The 24837-nt window shown below is 30.6% G+C and overlaps 2 protein-coding genes across 5 annotated transcripts in view; one reads left to right on the top strand and one right to left on the bottom strand.

The window, feature by feature from the left end:
* Positions 1 to 24837, bottom strand: part of LOC143065129 (mediator of RNA polymerase II transcription subunit 24-like) — a 49242-nt gene that overhangs the window by 16061 nt on the left and 8344 nt on the right. For 3 of the 4 annotated variants that reach the window (XM_076238498.1, XM_076238497.1, XM_076238499.1), the window contains exons 5-19: positions 23807 to 24033; positions 23059 to 23182; positions 21885 to 22044; positions 19857 to 19970; positions 19214 to 19341; positions 18845 to 18931; positions 18350 to 18452; positions 16544 to 16588; positions 14652 to 14794; positions 13560 to 13689; positions 12028 to 12197; positions 11616 to 11715; positions 4562 to 4734; positions 3128 to 3359; positions 1797 to 2031 (exon numbers count right to left, since the gene is read on the bottom strand). In XM_076238498.1, the coding sequence (XP_076094613.1) occupies positions 1797 to 2031; positions 3128 to 3359; positions 4562 to 4734; positions 11616 to 11715; positions 12028 to 12197; positions 13560 to 13689; positions 14652 to 14794; positions 16544 to 16588; positions 18350 to 18452; positions 18845 to 18931; positions 19214 to 19341; positions 19857 to 19970; positions 21885 to 22044; positions 23059 to 23182; positions 23807 to 24033 (2171 nt within the window). The remainder of the gene's footprint in view (positions 1 to 1796; positions 2032 to 3127; positions 3360 to 4561; positions 4735 to 11615; positions 11716 to 12027; positions 12198 to 13559; positions 13690 to 14651; positions 14795 to 16543; positions 16589 to 18349; positions 18453 to 18844; positions 18932 to 19213; positions 19342 to 19856; positions 19971 to 21884; positions 22045 to 23058; positions 23183 to 23806; positions 24034 to 24837) is intronic. The other variant, XM_076238500.1, reaches the window with a different exon arrangement.
* On the top strand, positions 5923 to 7789 carry LOC143065127 (uncharacterized). Its single transcript, XM_076238495.1, has one exon. It carries the CDS (start codon positions 6006 to 6008, stop codon positions 7734 to 7736), a length of 1731 nt encoding a protein of 576 aa, XP_076094610.1. The 5' UTR covers positions 5923 to 6005; the 3' UTR covers positions 7737 to 7789.

The raw sequence follows: 24837 nt of genomic DNA, 5'->3' as shown, positions 1-24837 counted from the left end.
TTTAATTTTGGACCCCGATTTGGACCAACTTGAAAACTGGGCCTATAATCAAGAATCTAAGTACATTTTTAGATTCAGCATATCAAAGAACCTAACTGATTCATTTTTTGTCAAAATCAAACTAAGTTAAATTTTGGACCCTTTGGACCTTAAAGGGGCACTAGCTGTCAAATTCATTGTAACCGATTTGACTCAAATTCTCATATTTGGTTTATAACAATGTAAAACATTTATTCAAACTATCAAAAGTCTAAAATAAACAGTTTATAGAGCATGGGGTAGATAATATATAGGTTCGTTTCGTGTGTATTTTAGTCTAGACGCCATCTAATTAACTATCGATTTGACCTCAGATGACCATATAAGCGATGTAAACAAAAATAAAAATACGAATAGATTAAACCAACACGTGCAATTGCATTTTTATAGGTCTGTTTGATTTTATTTTATAGATTAAAAATAGATGTTTCTCATTGTTTTTAACCATATAAGAATGATTTTATGTGCATCGAATTAGTAATCAAATGATTTACCGTAGTTTCACTTTCATTGTTGACATTCTTTTTCTTTAAATAACCAGTACACGTACAATGCATGCGTTGTCAATCTCTAGCTAGGGGTTAACTTGAAGTTCACATGAATACCGGTTAGAATGATGATGACGTTTTCACTTGCAAGTGAATCAGTCAAAAATTATGTTTAATCGCTTATTTCAACAAAATTAAAGGAAATTGATTGCTAAAAGCAAATTATTATTTCATTATTCCAATTTGATTAATGATTGATCTAAAAAAAAATCATACTTTATTTTTTTATATATATCGTAGCTAGTGCCCCTTTAATGTAGACCAATTTGAAAACGGGACCAAAAGTTAAGAATCTACATACACAGACATGACAGTTAGATTCGGCATATCAAAGAACCCCAATTATTCAATTTTGATGAAATCAAACAAAGTTTAATTTTGGACCCTTTGGGCCCCTTATTCTGTTGGGACCAAAACTCCCAAAATCAATACCAACCTTCCTTTTATGGTCATAAACCTTGTGTTTAAATTTCATAGATTTCTATTTACTTATACTAACGTTATGGTGCGAAAACCAAGAAAAATGCTTATTTGGGTCCCTTTTTGGCCCCTAATTCCTAAACTGTTGGGACCTAAACTCCCAAAATCAGTACCAACCTTCCTTTTGTAGTCATTAACATTGTGTTTAAATTTCATTGATTTCTATTTACTTAAACTAAAGTTATTGTGCGAAAACCAAGAATGCTTATTTGGGCCCTTTTTTGGCCCCTAATTCCTAAACTGTTGAAACCAAAACTCCCAAAATCAATCCCAACCGTTCTTTTGTGGTCATAAACCTTGTGTCAAAATTTCATAGATTTCTATTTACTTAAACTAAAGTTATAGTGCGAAAACCAAGAAAATGCTTATTTGGGCCCTTTTTGGCCCCTAATTCCTAAAATGTTGGGACCAAAACTCCCAAAATCAATACCAACCTTCCTTTTGTGGTCATAAACCTTGTGTTAAAATTTCATAGATTTCCATTCACTTTTACTAAAGTTAGAGTGCGAAAACTAAAAGTATTCGGACGACGCAGACGACGACGCCAACGTGATAGCAATATACGACGAAAATTTTTTCAAATTTTGCGTTCGTATAAAAACTGCAGACTGAATAAAATTCTCCTAAATAAAATGCAATATTTCCAGATATTTCCAGTTGTCATTTTTCACTTTAATATATATATAATATGCAAATAATGTCACCTTATGATTGTGACTGAAGACCAACCTTTTTCAGCTGTCTTGGCTGTCTGTGCTGATGTTATACACATTACACATAATTTTGCCAGTATATAACCCCTGGGGTCTGTCAGAAGGTTTGTATGTTGTGATGTCTGAAGAAACTTAGGTATGGTATGAAGAATCAGACTTAAGGTCAGTGGTTCTAAATCCATATAAAATATAGCATACACTATACTCAAAGCTTTGTTCAGGTCTTCTAAACGACTTCCTTCTAACATACACTAAAACAGAAATATACTTCATTATAATATAGCATATACTATACTCAAGACTTTGTTTAGGTCTTCTAAACAAATTCCTTCTTACATTATTGAGCTTGTCCTCCATATTGTCATCAGTAACAACATATTTAAATTTGAAAAGCTTTAGTTGAACAGTTCATGAGTAAATACATGGACATGACTTGAAACACCATTTTTTAATCTTTCAAGAACCATAACTCCTGAATGGTAAAAGTCAAAATCGTCATTATAGAACCTTCATTTTGTCATCCGTAACAACATATTAAAATTTTAAAAGCTTTGGTTGTACAGTTCAAGAGTTAATGCACTGACATGACTGGAAACACCATTTTTACAGTGTTACAGCTCTTTTCATAATGCTAGAAAGACAAACAATTGGTTGACTTGCTTGGTTTGTTTGTATAAATGTTTGCTCACACATTGTCATCAACATTGGCATCTGCAAACAATATACAGTAAGTAGGCAGAGTCAAACCTGAATATAGGTAAATCAGATAATTTGATTATGTTCAATCAAATTTAAATATATGCAAATTTAAATCCGGCTTTTTATGTTGTATTATGTTAACTTTAATTACAATGCTGGAGCAAACATTGATACAAACAAAGCAAGCAAGCCAAACAAACCTTTGTCTTGCTATCATTATGAAAAGAGCTTTAATGGTTTCCAAAATGACCACTATTTGAGCTCAGATCATATTAATTTTTAGGATTTCTTTAGTATATTTGCACCAATATACCAGTAGTTGTAACCACTATTTCATTTCATAAAACAAAGAATATTAATCTTCTTTAAAACCTTGTTCATTGAAAGATTAAAAATGGTGATTTCCAAAGCCAAATGTAGGGTACTGGATCCATATATGGTGAGAAACCAGTATTTTCAAGCGTCTAGCCCAAAAAATAAATTGAAAAAAAAATTCTGACCTTCCAATCCTATAATTTTGGCCGTTAAAAAATATTTGATTCTTTCATCCCTCAAAGGATGTAAACAGTGTAATTTAGTGTTTAATAAAGACTAAATGCATATTGATAATTTTTTCTTTATAAAATTGTACATTTTATAATCCCTTACCATAACTGTCCTATCACCGAACCAATCTCCACCACAGAGGTTGAGAAGTTGTTCCAGTGTATAAACACTCTGCATATCTATCCAGCCTTTACTGAATAGATTCTTGAGACATTTGTCTAGAACTTCACAGGGTAACAGTTTAAGTGGTATGTGTTGATTTGTCTTATCCTTCATGTTAACAGGCAGAATATCATTGACAATTTTCCTCAGGATATTTGACATCAAGTGCGATCTGTAAAATATAAGGTTCAATATACTAAACACTGCTTCATCAATTCATGATTATTTAAATGTGAATCTAAATACCGTATATACAAAAATTATTGCCATATTTTTATTATTGCCAAAAAAGCGACTGGGTTATAGTTGCAATAATTAAAACTCGCATTTGATTTTTTTTATATGAATTAAACTGGATTTTTCTCAATTTCGCAAAAAAATTAAAATCATATGTTAGTCTAAAATGACAAAATTGCAATAATAAATGCACGCAATAATTTCTGAATTAACAGTATGGACTTTAACAAAACCTCTTCATAATTGTTTCTGAAAACTGTGTATTTCTGTTTGTATCTATTGTGTAAAAATGACAATTGGAAGTTTTGTATCACCAGTAACTAAGTTATTTATATATAAGGTCACAACAAAAAGTTGTAAAGTATATAGAGACAGCCACTGACAGAAACAGCAAAAAAAAATTAATCTAACAGTGAGTGTTTTTTAAACAAGGTTGAATAATTGCAATTATTGGGTAACAAACATTTCTGATCACATTCATACAATTGTGTCTCCTGAAAGTGTCCAGCTCTCTCTAGCTATTACCTCTATCATGTTGCTTCATGGTTATTGTCTACCTCAGGTAAATCACGTATATATGTTAATCTCAAAACTCCATGAAAATTACATAAAGAATTTATTCAAACTTACACTAATTCATCCACAAGACATAAAGTTGTGTACTTGCCATTTTTATCGTTTTTAAAAAAAAAAAAATTTTAAAGAATGGAACTTTATCAGATCACGTTCTTAAAGACCTAAAACACATATAAATAGGAGGTGTACAGCTACACAATAAATAAAGTATATGAAATACTGTCAGTATCATCTAATGTTAACTGTAAAATTAGTAGAAGGTTTTGAGTTCATGGTACCCAACAGACAAACATAACAATACCAAAATGTCTCTTAACTTATAAGATGGATAGTGATTATAAACATAACTCCCCTCAGTAAGGTTTGATCTTCAAAATCATCCAACAATTATATACAGAATATACTTTTCAGTAAAACCAACTTCACCCTCGGCAAGATTTGATCTTCAGTAATTTCTGATGGAATTACAATATGACTTTCAGTAAAAGTAGCCTTTTCCCTCAGCAAGATTTTCAGCAAGATTTAATCTTCAAAATCGTTTCTGATTGAGATTTAATATACCTTTCGGTAAAATGAACTTCCCCCTCTGTAGGATTTATATTCTGTAAAAATTGTAGCATCTTTAATGGTTTCTCTCTTGACTCCTCCCCTACTGTGTTCATATAACTACATAACCATGTTGACATGATGATAGGAAGACATAACATTTTACTTTTACTTCTGTTAACCATAGCCTGAAAATAAAAAATATATACTTATGTTTCTTCTGTTAACCATAGTCTGAAAATATAAAACTGTTTCAAATTGATTAAGACACACAAGATAGAGTTATAGAACTGTTTTTGTACAGCTTTTCTTCTAAAGCTTTTGCTATTATGAAATGTGATATTAGTCAATAAACCCTAATTTGAAATATAGGCTAGAAATATTGGGTCCTTTAAAGACCTTCTCCTTTGGTTTAAGAATGAGGTGAGCTTTGGGTCCTATTTTTTTATATATATATATGTGAGTCTATTCTACAACTGGTAATCAATAAATCATACATTAGTCAAAATAGGTAAATTTTACAGTAAATGAAAAATATACTTTATATAGAAATATCAGATACTGATGTAATGATACAAAATGGACTTTATAACTTTTTTATCTGATCTATTTAATGATGACATAATCTACTATCAATAATTAAATGCTTACACCACAAAATCTGATGAGCTGCATATTTATGTATTTTTATCAAATCTTCAGGTTGTCACATGGAAAAAGCCATACCATATGTACTTTGATTATATTACATGCTACATAGTAAATTCCAGTAATGTTCTGTTGTGTTTTGGGTATACAATTATGTTACAAGAGTATCACATAAAGGTTCACTTTCATACTTCATTTGTAACAGTTGGCAATTTTTTTTTTAATTACATTTTGTTTCTTATGTTAGACAATATCTAATCAAAATAAAGCAAATAAAAAAGTGCAATAGGCTAAGTTTATTAGACCAACAGTCTACATCTTGATTATGTTACATGAAAAAACAATTCAAGAACCAGTTTTGAGAGGAGGAAAAGTTGTATTTTTTCTTGGATATTTGATTTCATGGTTTTCAGCCTTTAAAAACTTTGTGGTTCACCTAAAAATTATTAATTTATAGAAATCCATAAAAACGTGTACAATGTATACTAGTATCCCATGAAAAATGTGTCCACAGTACTTCCAAATGTCAGATCAAATAAATTAGTCAGCATACATTTTTTTAAAGCTGATTTCAAAGGAGTAAATATTTTTTTTATAGCAAATGACGGTAATACATATCAGTTCACATTGGCCATTTGGTACAGTGAGATTAAAGTCAAAATGAACTGATCATCTGACATCAATAAAGCTGTTGATAATTATGATGATCATTTACTATTTTGATAAGATTGTGTATCAAACAGTTGTGTTTAATGTAAAATTTACAGATACTCAAAACACAATGTACAGTTAACTTCCTGAAAGAAATAAAATGTCAAATTCTCAAACAGCAAAAACCTGTGGATTATGTGATAGAAATACAAACATATGCTGGAAATGTTCTCAGTGTGACAAATATATTTGTGAAGGTTGTAAGATTATTCATTCTAAAGTTAATCTTGGAAAAGAACATGACTTGACCAGAATAAGGGAACCAATTGAAAGAGATGAACTATTAGGACTAAAATCTGTTGTCTGTAATAGGCATAGAAACAAAATTTGTGATGTTTTTTGTAGAACATGTGAGGAACTGACCTGTACCTCATGTCAATCCATATATCATAACCATCATAATCTGCCCTCTGTTGATGATATTCATAATGAATTCAAGATAGAACTGACAAAGTTTGAAACACAAATTGATGTGGATATTCTTAGCAAATTTGAAAAGGAAGTAGAAATATTAAACAAATTTAATTTCATTCATCAGCAAAAATATGAAGAAGCAGAGAGGAATATAAAGGAGAGAGAGAACTTTTTCATTGGAGAGGTGAAAAAACATACTCAAACATTACTTAATGAAATACATGAAAAATGGGATTTAATAAGCTCCGACATTTCTGAACAAAAATCCAAAATATCTAAAATAAAAAATGATCTTTCATATTATAAAAATTATATTAATGAAAGCAAAGATTCTAGAGATATAGAAAAAATGCTAAGAGATATAAAAAGTCTAGGACATAGTTTGTCTGAAATTAGTAAAATAGAAATAGATCACATTCAACAATCACCTCAGTTTACAGAAGGAATTTTCCAACAAAAAAGTCTTGTTCAAATGATTGGTAATTTAGAAATAGTATTTATTCCTAACCCAGAGTTTAAACCTAAACTAACAATCTTAAAATCCTTTACAACAAATTTTGGTGACATTCAGAAAATCATACAATCTGAAAATAATACTTTCTGGATAAGCAGTCCAAAAAATGCAATTAAACTAGGTATAACAATGGAAAAGACCAAAACATTGAATACAATAAGTCTACCAGAAATAGATGACATGACCATCTTAAAATCAGGAGAGCAACTTTGCACCATGAAAAACTATTGTAAAATCCTTAGCGTTAATCCAGATGGGCAGGTGAAAACGTTCAAGGACTTATCTCCTCAGAAACCTATAGCTCTTCATACAACTGTAGATAACAGTCTACTGATAGGTGTTATTAACAAAGACTTGTGGAAGAATCTCAATAAAGATACCAAAAGTAAACAACTTATTATCAAACTAAGTGCAAACGGAGAAGAATTAAATCAATTTGAATATAAGAGTTTCACTCTGAAAAAAGCAGATGGGTCAAACAAATTAGACATATTTGACTTTACCTGGAGAATAACTACAAATTCGAATGAAGACATTTGTATAGTTGATTTGAGTACTAGTTCGGTAAAGGGAAGAATAGTTACGCTAGACAAAGATGGAAATCTGAAATGGGTTTATAACGGACATCCATATGATATACCTACAGAACATTTCTTCCTTCCTGGAGATATAGCAACAACATACCTTGGAAATATCATTGTGTGCGATACAAGAAATAGTGCAATTCATCTTCTTAATGCTCAAGGCTCTATAATAGCTTATAAAGAAAAATCAGACCTTGACATTTCTTATCCGTTAAGTCTTTGCTTTACAGACAGTAAAAATCTATTGGTAGGTTGCTGTCGAACATCTGAAGACCAGAACAAAGCAATAATTCATTGTGTCAAACTCAGAGGATTATGAAATGATTTTACATATTTCTTTATGTATATTTTTAATAAAATTATTATTTCCTAGTTGAAAGGTATCAATTTCATGCCTTCTAAGTACAATGTACTATTTACCAGGCGGAAACACAGCTAAAATTAAACAAAAATGGAACTCTTTGTTATATAGAGAAGGTAACAAGAGTGCACAAGTTGAAATGTCTGGCCTTCTTTACTAACCATTGATATTATATTAATAGTCCTAGATATAAAGCTCTACTACAACTATCACATAAACTTCACATGATCCAAGAAAATGAGGTCAATGTCATATGAACCAAAGGAGAAATACATGTACATCTTAGAATCATTCAATACACTAAATATAACGACCTATTCCTTATAGTTAGGAACAGACTTATTTTACATTGTCATTTCGGGGCCTCCTATAGCTGACTTTGTGGTATGGGCTTTGCTCATTGTTGAAGGTCATATGGTGACCAATAGTTGTTAATTTCTGTGTCATTTTGGTCTCTTGTGGAGAGTTGTCTCATTGGCAATCATACCACATATTCTATTTTTATATTAACCAAGAAAAACTAAACATTGACCAATGAACCATGAAAATCCGGTCAAGGTCAGATGAACCATGTCAGTCAGACATGTACAGCTTACAATCCTTCCATACAACAAATAAAGTTGACCTATTGCTTATAGTTTAAGAAAAACAGACCAAAACACATCAACTTAACACTAAGCAATGAACCATGAAAATGGGGTCAAGGTCAAATAAAACCTGCAAGACTACCTGAACATCATAGATATTTCCATACACTAAGTACAGTATAGTAGACCTGTTGCATAAACTGTGGATTCATTATTATTTGTGGGATATCAATTTAGTGGCTTTCGTGGGCAAGGGTGAACCACAAATTTAAATGTTCAATGAAACACTAGTTTTCTACATGCTTGAATGCAAACTTCAGCAAAACCAAGAAATCAAATTTGCAGGAACATACAATTTTTCCTCAATCCACAAAAAACTGTTACCCACAAACATAAATGTATACTGAATGTAACAATAACCATATTAGATGAATGAAGTGGATCATATCTTATTTAACTTCTAAGATAACAAGTTGACAATCTGAGGATAATATCAGAAAAAAATTAGCTTTTTAAAAAGCAAGTTTATTGGCAAGGTAACATTCAAGTCATCAACTGATTTCAAAGGATCTAATATTTTAAACAATCAATATAACAGATGGTAGTAATAGTTCATATTAAACATTTGGACTGGTGAGATAAGAGGTTAAGATAAATTTTTTGATAATTATGATGATTATATTCTATTCTAATAAGATTTCTTATCAAACATTTGTTGTAATCTATAAAATTTGGAGATATTCACACACAATATACAGTTGACTTCCTGAATGACCTAAAATGTCAAATTCTCAAACAGCAGGAAACTGTTATTTAAAAGTGACAAAACCAGGAATATGGAAAATAAAGAAAAATGTTCTCAATCCCAGAAATTTCCTTGTGAACATACAGTCATTTATTCTAGAGTCAACCTTGATCAAAATCATGACTTAACCAGAATAATGGAACCAATTGAAAGAGATGACCCATTAGGACCAAAATCTATTGTCTGTAATAGGCATAGAAACAAAATTCAGTATTGATGAAACGAACGTCTTGTCGTCTCTGAGTCTTTAATTTGATCTCTTTTGTATAAACATAAAACAATGATAATGAATCTCCCATCTCTGTACTGGATTCCTAAATTTCACAAATTTTTTAATTTCTTGCAACCATTCGGTCTCAAATAAAGGATAGCCTTCAGAAATAAGTGATGAGGTTAATTCAACCAATGCCATGGTGTCAATCAGATATGAATTCTTAAAAAAAATTCATAAGATCTACTGCCAAATCTTCTATCTTACTCTTTATCATTTTGTAGAAATATCAAAACTTTTACATAAAAATCCCCATGCAACTGAAAGATCGAGGACATTTTCTTACAAAACAGAGCTTTTCCTACAAAAAAATGAAGCTCAAACATACAAATTTCTTATTTTAGGTCATGGAAAGTCTTATTTTTGTGAAGAATTGCACAGATTCTAATGTCTTAACGCACTAGTACTAGTCCCAAGTGCTAAAGTAAGGATTTTGACCAACAACAGGGTCAAACCAAAAACTTGAATATTTGCAAAGATTGAACTCTTATATGTTGGTGCTATTAGTGTAAAAGTGTAATGTTGACTGTGAATAAACAGTAAAAATCAAGGAGATATGGTATGGTATGATTGTCCTTGAGTCAGGTCAGATAAACAAATTTAACACAAGACTGTATTGAAATGTTAATTGCAAAAAAGTTCTTATAATTAGTAAAATTACAAAACAAAATAAAACAAGATGATGATACCACTATAATAAGTTTTCAGTAAACAGAACCTTGATTAACTATGCATGTGATCACATGAAACGAGATGCCAAATCCATATTACTGCAGGGAAATACAAGTGAAACTGCGAGCTACTGCTTACTGATGATACCCCTGCCGCAAGTGGATAATTTCTATAGTGTAAAAATATGTAAGTGTTTGGTAAACAGGAAGTTGTCAAGTGATGAATCTGAAAACGCATCAATAGCTGACTTGTATGAACCCTGAAACCAATTTCCAGAAATCCTTGTATTGTAGTTCCAGAGAAAAATGTGACAAAAACTTTCAACTTGACTATCATGTGTAAAATCATACAAGTATTCGGTAAACAGGAAAATGTCAAGTGATAAATCCGAAAACACATCACACGGTATAGTTGACTTATATAAACCCTGAAACCAAATTTCAGAAATCGTTGTATTGTAGTTCCTGAGAAAAATGTGACGAAAAATATTCATGGGACGAACTGACTGAAATGGACTGACGGACGGACTGACGGAAGGATGGACGGACAGAGGTAAAACAGTATACCCCCCTTTTTTAAGCAGGGGTATAATAAGACAAAAAAACAGGAATTTGGGATAACACCCTTTCCTACCACCTCCAATATGTTTAAGAATATATAACTATTATGTAAGCAGGAAGTTGTTGAGCAACTAATATGAACATGCATCTCAAGCAGCTTGCTACTTAATTTCAGAAACTTAAAACGTAGAGTTCCTTATAAAAATGCACAGAATATTTCACTGAAAGGACGAGAGAACAGGGATAAAACAAGAATATTCCACACCCCACATATTGAAGTGTGGTATAAAAAAAGATCTAATTATTTTCATTTGAAAATTGCTGAAATAACCCTTACTGCGAAAGTACTTTTATTCGTGGGGTACCAATTTTCATGGTTTTCGTGGATGACTTTATCCACGAATTTAAAGTGTCCAACGAAATAAAACAACCATTGTCCAAATCAAGACAGTGAAAGATACCCATCGGTAGGTTTTGACTACTGATATGATCTAGAGAATATATTGAATAACGCCAAATCTGAGAATACTTTAATAGCAGTGACAGAACTACATGCAGGATTATACCCATTTAATTTTTAATAACCTAAACTATACAACTTTTGATCTTTTAATTCTCATAAAAAATATTTTTGATCGATGAAAGTCAGATTTCCGTGTTGATATGCGAGTATGATAAAGTGTTCATTTTATATTCTCATAGTTCTCTTACATATGGGAAATATCACAAAATTTAACAACAACAGAAAGTTTGAAAACACTCATAATGCAATCATCCTTATGGCATATATTCTCCCCAAAACATGTAATAAAGTAAGCACTTACAAGAAGCGACTGACACAATGCATGAAAAGATACAAATATGAATTCCCACTTTGCGTTGGTAGAGGGATATACATAATATATTAATCACTTTTAAAGAATAATAAAATGTTAAGCCTACCTTTACATAGTCAGGAGATAAGGCACCATGTTCCCAGGCAAACAGAATTTCTTGTGCCACAAATGGCATGTTGGTACACATTTCTTGCCATCTGGTCATACTGTAAACAAAACACATTTTCAATAACACACTGACTAAAATATGTTCAAAAGAAGTCTATTTTCTTGGTATTTTTCCAAAATATCAAATAATGACATGTTAAAACTAAAAAAAATTCACAAATTATTTGCAATAGTGAGTGAATGCTCTTGACAAATACTTTCTTTTATTGTGCTTATCCTGAAGGCTTTGGAATGGGACAAAAACTTTATGGAACATACAGACCAAAGGAATAAACTTATCGCAATCAATCACATGAAACCAATTAGAAATGAGAATAACAGAACCCTAAACACTTGTAATGTGAACTTACATGTAATTCAGTTCATGTGATTTTAGCAGATTACCAAGTAACTGGTCCACTTTATTTTGTTCTGTAGGTGTGTGGTTATCTATACACTTATATTTACTATCCTCAGGTAAACACTGTGTGGCCCACTGATAGAAAAACGTGTCAAAGAAATCAGGGGCTGTAGTTACTATCTGAAATGATGAAAAGAAAATCATTACTTGACATATAGTAATAAGATGTGGTATTTTTGCTAATGAGCAAGCGTCTGGAAACAGTCATATATGGCAGAAAAGACCGATTCTGAAATCCTTTTGTCATAAAACGATAGATTGGGATTTGGGTCAAATTTTATATTTTTGTAGAAATAATTTCGGTCATTTTGTTAAGATCGGTTTTCTTAATCCCAATTTTGTATTTTCTCCAGTATAGTGTTATAATTCTGAGGGCCCTCCTAATAACTTTTGTAATGCCTCAGGGGAATATTGGCTAATGATTAATAAGCTCAGAACTTAATTGTAAATAAATTAAAATTCCATAACAACTGTCTTCATTATTTAATTACATTTCAGCTAAGACAATGTCATTTTTGATTTAAGATTAAATTAAAACTTTGATTTAATTTACGTAGAAAAAAGGGGTTTTTTTTTCACTTCTAACACTCATGCTTTGTTTACTATGTAATACGCATGTTGAAATTCTCTTCTGCAGATAACACACTAAATCGTAAATTGAAAATGATTTCATGCTAAATAAAGCCAGTGCAACTATTATATTTAAAGAATTAAAATGCCGATGATTTCCTGTGAATTTGATAAACAAAACTAATCTTGAAAATGAGTCTGGAATTGCTCGTTCTAGTATTTCGCAAAACATTGGGTTTTAATTTCGTCTTCAAAATCGAAAGAAACGTCAGCAATGTCTGAGAAAGTTTTGAGTCATTAATTTATTTCATTTTAAACTGTTGCATTCCCTTAATTGCTCTTGAATGATTTTATGAAAATGGTAGGAAAATTCATGAAGTAAGTGCAATGCAACTCAAATCTGCAAATTTGAAGACACGTTTGCAATTTATTTAGACTATTTATCTATATACCGGTAAAGAAAACTTGGTGATTTATTGTAAAATTCAAAATGTTCAAACAAATATAAAAATTTTGTGTTTTTAGAATCAATGATTTCAAATAAGCTATTTAAGGGGAGATAACTCATTTGGCAAAGTATAAGAAAATTCTATCTCTAGAAATATATACCTTTGATCTACTTTGAAAAGCAAAGAAAAGCAGCAAAAAAAAAACCAAAGAACACGAAAAGTATATAATTTTAAAGCTCATTTCCATCCCCATATATTAGCCTTCCTTTTAAAGCATGTATAATTTTAATTGAATTAGTATTTAAAGATTCAACTTACTATACAGCTCAAAACACAAAATGTTAAGAGGTGCTTTTCTTCTGTTAATTTTGTGGTTAATTTCTAAAACTAAATCTCAATCATTTCAGGCAGATTGTCTGTGTACTTAATGTGAGGTTTGACAATCCTTCTAAGTTTGACTTACTTCTGATCCATACAGTTGTGTGATATGACATAACATCAGGAAGGAGATATCAAACAACAATGCCCTGTTCTGAGCTGCTTTAGAACTCTCCCCTTGGGTTTGTTGTACTTGTTTAGCATACTCATTTATCCTATAAAATTGTAAAAATAAATTAAAATAACATGTTCCACATTTGTACTTTCAATGCGATATTATAGCCATATCATTTGGTAAATTAAATTGTACATTTCTTTTTCTAAACATTTGATATTTTGAAACAGTTTATCCCACTTTTGTAAATCATCAGGTTTTTTAATTTGTTGGTTTAAAAAAATGTATGTGAAAGATTCAGGTTGGTTTGTTGATGGGGGAAGAAAACATAAATATCTGAGTGTTTGGAGCATGTACAAACTAGACATATTGGGTCATTTCATGATTAATGAAAAGTTTAAACAAAGCCATGCATTGATGTCTATCAATTCTCACAAAACAAAGTGAGGGTCAACAAGGAATCTAAAAACAAAAATTGCAAACATGTCTCACTTAAATAACCTTAGAAATACCATTCTAAGATGAGGGGTATTGGTTTATTTTTATTTTTCCCCATTTAACTATGCTTTTCATATCCAGATGAAAAATGAAGAAATTTTTTTTTTAAATCTTTATTTTTAACTTCAACATCTTTCCACTTTAAACCGGTCCATTTAATATATACAAGAAGTACCGTACACAACCTATCCCAAAATTGTTCAAAACAAATATTTACAGTGGTCCATGACAGTAAATGTATTTACGATAGAGTCTTTTTAGCAAGTATATGATCAAGTAAGTATACAGATAAATCTAGGAGTAATTTTATTTACAATTGATATTATTTTCCATTTCAAGAATAGATAACAGAGCTGTAATTGGCAAAACATTTAAGAATTTTTGGTCCACAATGCTCTTCAACTTCATATGCTAATTGGCCTCTTTAACTTTCTTTTTATTCGAACGTCACTGATGAGTCTTTTGTTGACAAAACGTGTGTTTGGCCTAAATACAAAGTTGCAATTCTGGTATCTATGATGAGTTAATTTACTAGTAGCTCTGAAAGAAAGAAATAATACTAACTTGACAAGTTTGACAGCAAAATTCTGTAATGTTCCATTTGCAGCAGCAGCAGCTATGATGAGATCAAAACTTTTCCCCGATAACATATGACACAATACACTGATTAAAGCTTCTTGGTTCTTAGAACAGTCAGCATCTAATGTCTGTAAATATACATTACTAGATATAAACAACACTATCAGTATATGAACTTCAGTCACCTGTAAATCTGTGCAATGTGTTCTTGTCTGATGAAGGCTAACAATTGTTTACTTTTATTTGTTAGAAATGAAGAGTATATCAAATTCATAATCCTTAATTTAATTTTGTTTGAAAACTTTCCAAATTTTCATCATAACATTGTATAATTTTTTGTTGTTTATCAGAAAAATATAGCACTCTTTGGATTAACTGGTTTATCTAGACTTGGTTTCTCTTATTTGATTTGTTAGGACTACAAACTTTATAATAAAAATAAACTTTTTGGTTGATGGAGTCTTACACAGGAAATATGAACTCTTCTGAATCAAACCTTATCCTGGTATATTAGCAACCACTTGAGACTGAAAACCCTTTTATAGCTATAACCTCAACCTAGTGGGGATGTACAAATAAATAAATACTACTGAAAATTAAACATGCGACAATGTATATTTCATTTGCAAATATTAGAGTAACTCTTTGGAAAACCATTTAGAAAATACTGGGCAAGGATTACCATAAACAAAACATTCCAAAAGTCACTTTCAAAGCTTCAATCGAAGAAGGAAAATAGCAGATCAACCAGATTGCAGAAGTATCAACTTTCAATATGTTGTGTCTTAATACGGTCCGTTCAAGTGTTCTTTATTTGAAAGAAAGACGCATATAGCTCTTCTTCAGGTTAAAATATATATACAATTCATAATTTTTTGATTGAATCAGTAAGAAAAACACTAAATTGCAAATACATGGTAAAAACAAAATGACACTCATTTGAAGAAAAATATTCATTAATTATTAACGTTAAAAGTTAATACAAAATCCACTTTTAGTATAGCAGCATAAGGCAAGCAAAATAATGCATGCAAAAATTATCTTTGCAAAAGCCCAATATTAATTATTTTGAAAGAAATACGGTGGATATTACATTTTTGTGAATTCATTATTAATGAGAGAGAAAATAGCCTCCGGAAAACCATTCTTAATACTAAATGCTTAAACAATGAATGAATTATTTTTTTTGGTTAATAAAAATCATTGAAAGGCAAATAATTTCCCTTTTCTTTATGTCTTGTTAAAAGTACAAAAGATTCAAATGAATACCTATTTCTGCATTATTAAGGTGCATTATTGTAGAACATAATTGGTAATATACATTTATACAATTTTAAGGCTTATGATGGACCAGAAGAAAAGATTTAACAACTTAAAATGTGCAACTATTCTTATTCAATGTACCAAATTTGCACAAATTTTGATACTTCAAATAGATTTTGATAGAAACATGCATATTCCTAAATTGTCCAAGTTAAGATAATTGTTACATGGATGCAATATTTGAAGGCATCAAATCAAACAACATTAACATCTATAATGACAAACAAAAGAGGTCCAACCACATCTGGTTTAAAGCTTACTATTGTAATTTTATACATAATACTCCACTATTTTGAGAAATATTGATTCAACATTAAATTAAAAAAAAATCATGAAAAAATGGTTATTAATCTTCTGAATAAAAAAGAATAAATCTAAGCCACTATAGGTGAGTATATAACCATTAAGAAATTACTTTTACTTCTTTTTTTTTAAATAGGTGTGAAGTTCTTCAGTTACATGATTTATGTATAATTCATACAAAAGATATGTGACCCTCTTGTCTGTCATAAAACTAAACAAAACTACTAAAGATTACTACCACTACGACATACATTTGCACTGGAGCTGTTCAGAGCAGAGACATTTGTATGCAGAGTCTGAAAGTAAAATAAATCACAACCATAAGAAGCTGAAATCTTAGTGGAGTCTTCTTGATAATAAAGAGAAAACATATAAGGCTTCACTGTTTAGGCTGTCTAGAGAAGGTTTTTCAAATGGCATGCAGTAAATTTGTTTTAACAGTAATTGTTTCCCTCTATCTTTTCTGTTTAATTGTTTCATTGATTTTTGGCCATTTTTAAAACTCTACCATATTATGGTTGCTAATTTGAGAGAACCGCAAACCTTTGGCAAACTTTGAAAAGAAAACTGACAATTTAATTCATTACGACTGGTGCAATAAGCATGTTGGAAATCATTAACTCAGTGTGGACAGGCTAGTGATCATTGTAAATGAATAACTTGGACCTCTCTGGGTTTTTTCCTGATAATTCATGTATTCTTGTATTGAAGAAATATACAAACTTAATCAAATACTCAAAGAAGTATTCACTAGAAAGGTTATAATGTTTAAAGCCTTCCTTTTGATCTTTCTATCTAGTTTTTTATCAACTGATCTTTTTAATAATAAGTAAAAGTACAGTATTGAAATAATATTGACACCCCAATGCAATGACAAGAAATGTTAAAGCTCCAATAAAAAAAACCTTGATATATCTATGATAGAAGTATACATTTCTTTCCATGAATGAGTAAGGAATTACAAGAAAGAAAACAGGAAGGTACGATTTTAACCAACAACACAAAGTTGATACAAAGAACTAAAACCAATCTCTGATAGTTTCTCTAGACAGGCTTTTTTTACTGACCATCAAAAACTGTGGGAATATAACTATTCATAATTTTTATAAATTGGTTATTTGGAATAAATAAATAATGTTATGCTCCACACTTTAATTTCAGCTTCTTTAATTAAAATAAATGTACATGTAATATGTTGAATATATACAGCAAACAATATATTTTAATTAACTATAACAGAATCCTGTTAAACAATGAAAAAAAAATCTTGAATAAAAAAATAAAACAAAGTATTGAAATAAAAAAGATATCATTGTCCATCCATTTAAAACTTCTTGCTTTTACAAAACATTTTTACTGGTAATGAAAAATTTGTGAGAGAACATATATACATAAGGCTTGAACAGAATTTAAAAACCAAAAAACATTTTACTTAGTCTCTTAAAGTTGTAAAATATTTATATATTTGCCACTCTTAGCTTTAAAGGTACAACAAAAGCTCCTATAAGCAAATCAGTGCAAAAAAGACAATTAAAAGATGCAGTGTTGGATTTCTATAACAAGCACTTTATGATATATAATATTCATGCCAATTATCAAATCTATTGGTTGATGATTACTGCTACAATAAGTATAAAGATGCCTTCAGTGTACTTCCTAGTATCATTGAAAACAGGTTATCTCACATCAGCATCAGTTTTCTCTAAAACCAGCTGGTAACTAGGACACAACTTAACACTAGAAATTCTTATTACAAAATACTGGTAACCATTCGTATAGTATGAAAAGAAAACTTTCATGTATCCCCATAAATATCACAATATATTTTTTTTTGTAAATTCAACAAAAGATGAATTGTATCAATTATAAAAAAAATCCTGCTGTAATATTAAGACAACTGTTACTTGATTAAGGAAATGACATACATGTATACCAATTAAATAGAAGGAAATGTGATTTCTGATTAACTTCAAAATACTCACATATAGATTCCTCATTCATATTGATGTAAATATTACCTTTGAAATACAAGGCTATGAGGATATCTCTGTAAATACCTTTAAGATACTGCCAACTGTAGGTTCAGCCTTAATAATTAGACTAGGAGTAGGCTTTGTAGCAACATCACTGGCCTTGGCAGGTTTCTCAGATTCAGTGCTCCTACAAATAGGGTATTGTCATATGTTTGTCTTCCAGTTATCTCAACAGTCAAACAGACAAATAAGATATATTGAAGTAAAGTCTGTATTTGACTGTTGACCGGATTTAATTGAAACATTTTGAGTGTGAATTTTCAATTTATTGATTATTTAAGTTTATGTAAATTATTGTGGCTACTCTCAGAGGCAAAATTGACCCAAGTTGCTTTTTTCTATACTGGTTTAGTTTTAGTGTTGATGTCCTTAAATGATATAAGTATCTAGCCTACCCCGTTTCATGTGTCAAATCAAACTTATTCCAGAAACATGTTCTTCTAATAGATTCTTATAAAATATTTTTTTATACATCCATGATTATGGAACCAGATTTAATTCATACATTATTGTAAGTACCTTCTATGTAACAGTCTTTGAGACTGGCTCTCAGTAATCAGATCATGCTTAGTAAACTCTAGTAACAGAAACTGAACACAATCACAGCTGGAATAGAAAAACATGTAAATATCTTTATAGTCAATGAATGAAAAAATTATAATTATTGTGTGCACAACCTAAAAAACAATGTAGTATACCTCATAACAACCAACAAATACTGAACAACAAATTCAAAAAATATGAATATCAATAACTATTCAATAATACTGTCTGGATGCCTGAAAGCTTTACACTCACTTCAGTTTGATGTCAGTTATGTTAAATAAGAGTCACTTTACAATTTGTGCATTGTTATATCTCAATATTTTCTAGGGGGCCAGTGCTTACTTTAGTTTAATATCAGTCAGGTCCAAAAGAGGAACAGAATTAAGAAGTAGATCTATTCCTTGCTCTATATCTGTACTGAAATCATTTCTTGGAGCCTGCTGGTTCATCTTTACAACTACTTGTGGAAGCTGCAAAAAATTATTACCACTAGTCAATCCATCACATATTATTTCTGTCAGACAATGTACTGTGGAATTCTTTTATTATTTGTTGGATACCAATTTTCGTAGTTTTCGTGGTTGCATGTGAACCATGAATTACAATGTTCAATGAACAACAAAGTTTCTATTGGCTTGAAAGTAGACTTTGGGAAAACCACAGAATTATATATTCACAAACATGTAAATCCATGAAAATTGGTACCCCCAAAAATAAATGAATCCACAGTGTTATCTACTCTCGAGGAGCAAGCATGATTAACCCATGATAAAACATTTACAATGAAGAGTGCATTTTGTAAAATAAAAATCTGTTTTGATTTGTTAAAATGTAAATTCATTTTACTTTGGCATGGCGTGAACAGTGGTAGAATTATTTATGACACATAAAAGTAAACAAACATTCTATGAATTTTTTTTAAATCTTTACACATCTTTAAAAAGATCCATCAAAATTAAATATTTAACCACATACAACACCCTACCTTTAGGTATGTGAACGCAGCCCAGTTTAATTCATTATCCTTTTCATTAGCATCTATCAGACCCATGAAACAGGCCCTAATCAACTCACTATATAGATATGGCCGTGTCAACTTCTGAAAATTCAAGCAAAAACAATGGAAAAGTGAATGTTGAACATGATTTTTTTTATTTAATTAGATTTTATTTTGATGCAATTTTTCCCTTCCCTTCACCTTCAACTTGAACAAGAGCATGTGTTGTCTTGCAAATCCTAATAAAAATACAGAAATTAGCATGGTATACATAATGAAATTTTAAAGATTTAAATTTGTCTTACAGTCTGATCTGTTTAGTGTGTATTTATAATTTAGTCCATAAAAGTAAATTTGTTTGTTTACTTGGTAGAAACAATTTTTTTTATCAGCTGTTAATACAATACAAAAAACAAGTTTTCATCATCCTTTGTAAATACCTCATGATTTGATTGGTTGGTTATATATTCTTTCAATAGAAAATCAATAAAGTAATGGTGGTTTCATTGTTCCTCTAGCAAGCAAGCAAAGATAACTTCAATGCTTTTGTACAGAATAAAGTGAAGATACTGTTAACTCATGAAAATAATCATAGAAGAGAGAAAAAAAGGTTCAGTGTTCTCCCCAGGCCGTTTTAGAGCTGTGATTTTCAGCGCTATCACAATTTCCCACTGTTCTATTGCACTGACCGCAGCGCTATCCAACGAAAGCGCGTCGCTATATCTTTTTCGTAATTTTTTTCAAATTTCCCGCTTTTCACTTCAGATCAAGTGTTCGACTGGTTAACTATTTCTGAATGAATTATTTCCGTTGTATTAAGTAACTCTGCAGAACCAGTCTAATAAATTTTATAAAATGGCGTCTTTGATCAAAATAAACAAAGATTTCAACATTGACATCTATTTTATTAATTAAAAGAATATATAGAGGCATATATGGATGGATATGAGATGAAATAAATTGACCGAATTTCCGACGACACTCACAAACTTGTTTTACGAACTTTGAACAAACGATGATTTTAAAAACGATCAAACACAGGGGTTTGTTTATTTTGTTTGTACAATGAATTTTCCGGGTTTACTCTCCATACGAACCCCAAAAATGAGCAAGTCTTTAAAGTATTAATTATCATCAGTTCGAACTAATAATTGTTTAATATTGAATTTTACAATTTAAAAACAATTCAGAGGATATGATTAGAAAAACAAACCCCAAGCTGATACTAGACTTAAGAAATTCACTTTCTTGATGTCTAGCTTGGATGAAGCCATTTGAATATTATAAAATGTTAAGGTCAGAAAAATGAGAAATCATTAAGCTAAAAAATGTCAATTCCTGTCAAACTTTGTAAGATTAACAGCACACTGCTACAGTGGGTAACAAAACCAAACACAGAAGCTGACAATAACTTTATTGTTGGTCCTACATGTTCTGCAACATCACCTGTTAGTGCTTAGAAATCTCCACATTGGCAGTCTTGTATAGACCCATCATGGAAAAAGACTTCTCCTTGGGTTTTATACACAGATTATATGAGGATTATTAGTCCGAGATTACTCTGACGTCCAATGGCTGTTTTGCCAGACAAGCTTGGGCTGTGGGACGGCCCCAGCTTGTCTGGCAAAACAGCCGTTGGACATCAGAGTAATCTCGGACTAGAGGATTTTATATATGAATTTAGAATAGAGAAAAAAAGACTCTTCTTCTATATCCAGACAATAACATTAACAAACAAAGGGGTAACTTCCATGAGCATGATGAGGACATCATTACAAGAGAAAACATCAATGGCATAATATAAGAAAAACACATTACAAATCAATAACAAACAAACCGCGCGCTGCGACACAGTTATTGAAAATTGTTGAAAATTACTCGTTTACCACAGCGCTATCCAAAAACCCTGGGGAGAACACTGAGTTTGTCTTTAAATCCACTGAGTAGATCTACATCTTAAAGTAAATACTTCTATTATTCTACACTTATATAAGGTTTAAAAAACAGAATGGCTACCATGAGTTTCTCTGTAACAGATATCTGTTCTACAAATGGCTGTATATCATTAGTTGGGTTCAGTATGGCTTCTATAGCAACTAACACACTGATGGATGGACATATTGGTAAGGTCGTCACTTCTAATACTGCCTGACTTGGAGGTGCAAATTCTTGTATCCTTAAATTGAATATGAAATGACATATAAAATAGATCTTATCATAAATGATTTATCTTTCATCTGATTAACAGTAATAACATTAAAAAGTGACAATTTTTTAAAACCAAATGTACATTTTGATAATAGGTGTGGCTTAATGATGCTTGAGGTCAAAGAAAAAACTGAAACCAATTTTAAACAATGAAGAAATTATGTAACCAAAAGACTTAAAGTATAGCCAAGCTTGACAAAGAATCAGCTGCAATTATTTGTTTGCACCTGTCCTAAATCAGGAATCTGATGTTCAGTTGTTCTTGTTTGTTGATGTGGTTCATAAGTGTTTATCATTTCTTGTTTTATATAGATTAGATCCTTGGTTTTCCCGTTTGAATGGTATTACACTCGTCATTTTTGGGGCCCTTTATAGCTTGCTGTTTGGTGTGAGCCAATGATGGACAAATATTCAGCAGTATCAATATTCAACGGATTCCATGTGTTCACTTGAAAAACTGATCTCTTAATTTCAAGTTAAATAAAAGATTTTTGCATGAATATAACATTCTACAAAGAACAATGCTTATCAATACTCTTAAAATAATCCAATAATAACCTTGATTTGTGTTTTGTGGTACTAAGTATTGTGTATAAGTTTATAACATTTTGTACAGGCAAACTAAGGTAAGAGAACGGAAACTGGTTTTGGTATGTGGGGTGTTAAAAATAGTTTACAAAATTCACCACTAGCAGAATCATAAATAATAAACTATCTGTACCCTCAGATTACCAATGTCATTTTATTAAATTCAGAAATTATTGCATGCATTTATTATTGCGATTTTGTCTTTTTTTACTAAAATGTGATTTAAATTTTTGCGATGTTGAGAAAAATCCTTTTTAATTCATATAAAAAATTTCAAAATGCGAGTTTAAATTATTGTGATTATAACCCTGTCGCATTTTCCACAATAATAAAAACATCATAATAATTTCTGAAATTACAGTACTCTGGATGACGAAATAAATAAATAACCTACTTTGACAATGAATTTAACATTGCTGTCACTTTCTGTCTAGCTTGGGCTGGTAAAGCATCATTGTGTATCTGACTCAATGTTCCACGTACATTCACTTCGGCTTGTTCAAATTCTCTAAATTTATCTGAAATGAACCAGGCCATAAATATATATATATCAAGGAAACAATTTTGGAAATCAATAACCACATGAAAGAGTTTTTAAGTTTTGTTATCCTTTTCTTCTTTACACTAGTTTTGATATTTTCTTTTTAATTGTTTTTCATAGAAAACTATATTTAAATTTACATGTGCTAAACAAGACAAAAGTTGAAAAGTACTACATGTACTATGTAAATTTTATACTAGTAACTGGTAAAGTACTTGACTTATTTTATTTTTACTCTACTTACTAACATTATAGTAAACATATTTCCTGAAAAAAACCATCAATCAAGCAGTTGGTTGTGACATAACATGAGTAAATCTCATGGATTAGTAGAATGAGTTTAAATACAACTTGGTAGAAAAGTCTAAGGTAAAAGGTCAGTGATTAACAATAAAGTAAATACAGTGTAACCTGCCTAATCCGACACCTGAGTATTACATTATTCTGCTTTAACTGACAAACTTTCATGATACGAAAATATGCCTTTACTTGCAGGAAAAATCTGAGTATCCCGACACTCTGCTTAATCCAACATTTTTTTCTTGCCCCCCCCCCCAGTGTGTCAGATTTCACAGGTTACACTGTATCAGCTCTTACATACCCATGTCATCTGACATAGCCACATATAATAATGCTTGTACTGTTGGTAATTCTATAATTTTCTGTATAGCTGTACTAGCTCTGTCAATGATAGAGATGTATTCCTGCTGTGGTTGCCTCGTCTCCTTTACTCTCTGTTGTGATTGTAATATACCTATCAGTAACCAGTGTATGGTACTTTGCAAACAACGGCAAGTGGTAAGACCATTATCCATACTTGCAACAAAACTAAAAATAAAATAGTTTTCAAATGTTTATAATGCTTTAAACATAAGGCTTTTATTACATTGGTTGCAATTAATTACATTGATTTCCCAGTGACATGTGTTGTTCAGTCATTTGTTGAATATATTTCTCTATGTCAATACTTCTATTAGTTATTCGATAATTATTTTTTCTTATTTAAATCGTAAAATAACAGTGGTTTTTTTTATAATCTTTGTTGCATAATCAAAACAAAATAAGTTGTCACTAGCCATAATGGAGGAATATAAATATTGACCATGAAAGAAGATGTACAATGTACATGTAAGCCTAACCAACTATTTCTACTTTTTTTTATTTCAGTCTAGGTAATGGCATTTATAGTTTAATATATCTGCAATATGAATGAAATTTAATAAGTTTACTTTTGTTTTTATTGATATCTGATGAAGAATTAGCATACAAGTAATTTGAATCATGACTTAAACTGTCTTAAAAGGGATGCAAACAATATTGTTTTTCTATTTCTTTCAATGAATATGGTAACTAAAAGTTTAATCAGTAGTGTATGGGACACAACTCTTGATGAAAATCTGACATTGGTCTATAAGCAGTAACAAATAAATAATTCTGAAACAAAGCTAGCCTATTTTCCCTTTGCAGTATAGGTTAGGATAATAGGGATGTCAGTCAATGAGTCAAACAACCAAAACTATGTAATCAAAGAGCTGAATAGCTCTGAGGGGAAAGACGGCCCTTGTTTCTATTTAATTATTTTTTTGGAAAAGGGGGGGGGTATCTTTTGATAGTCTGCATATAAAGAATGAA

Source organism: Mytilus galloprovincialis, chromosome 2 (assembly GCF_965363235.1).
Source record: "Mytilus galloprovincialis chromosome 2, xbMytGall1.hap1.1, whole genome shotgun sequence".
NCBI classification, from domain to species: Eukaryota; Metazoa; Mollusca; class Bivalvia; order Mytilida; family Mytilidae; genus Mytilus; species Mytilus galloprovincialis.
The sequence above is the reverse complement of the archived record's forward strand: the minus strand, read 5'-3'. Positions and strand labels throughout refer to the sequence as shown.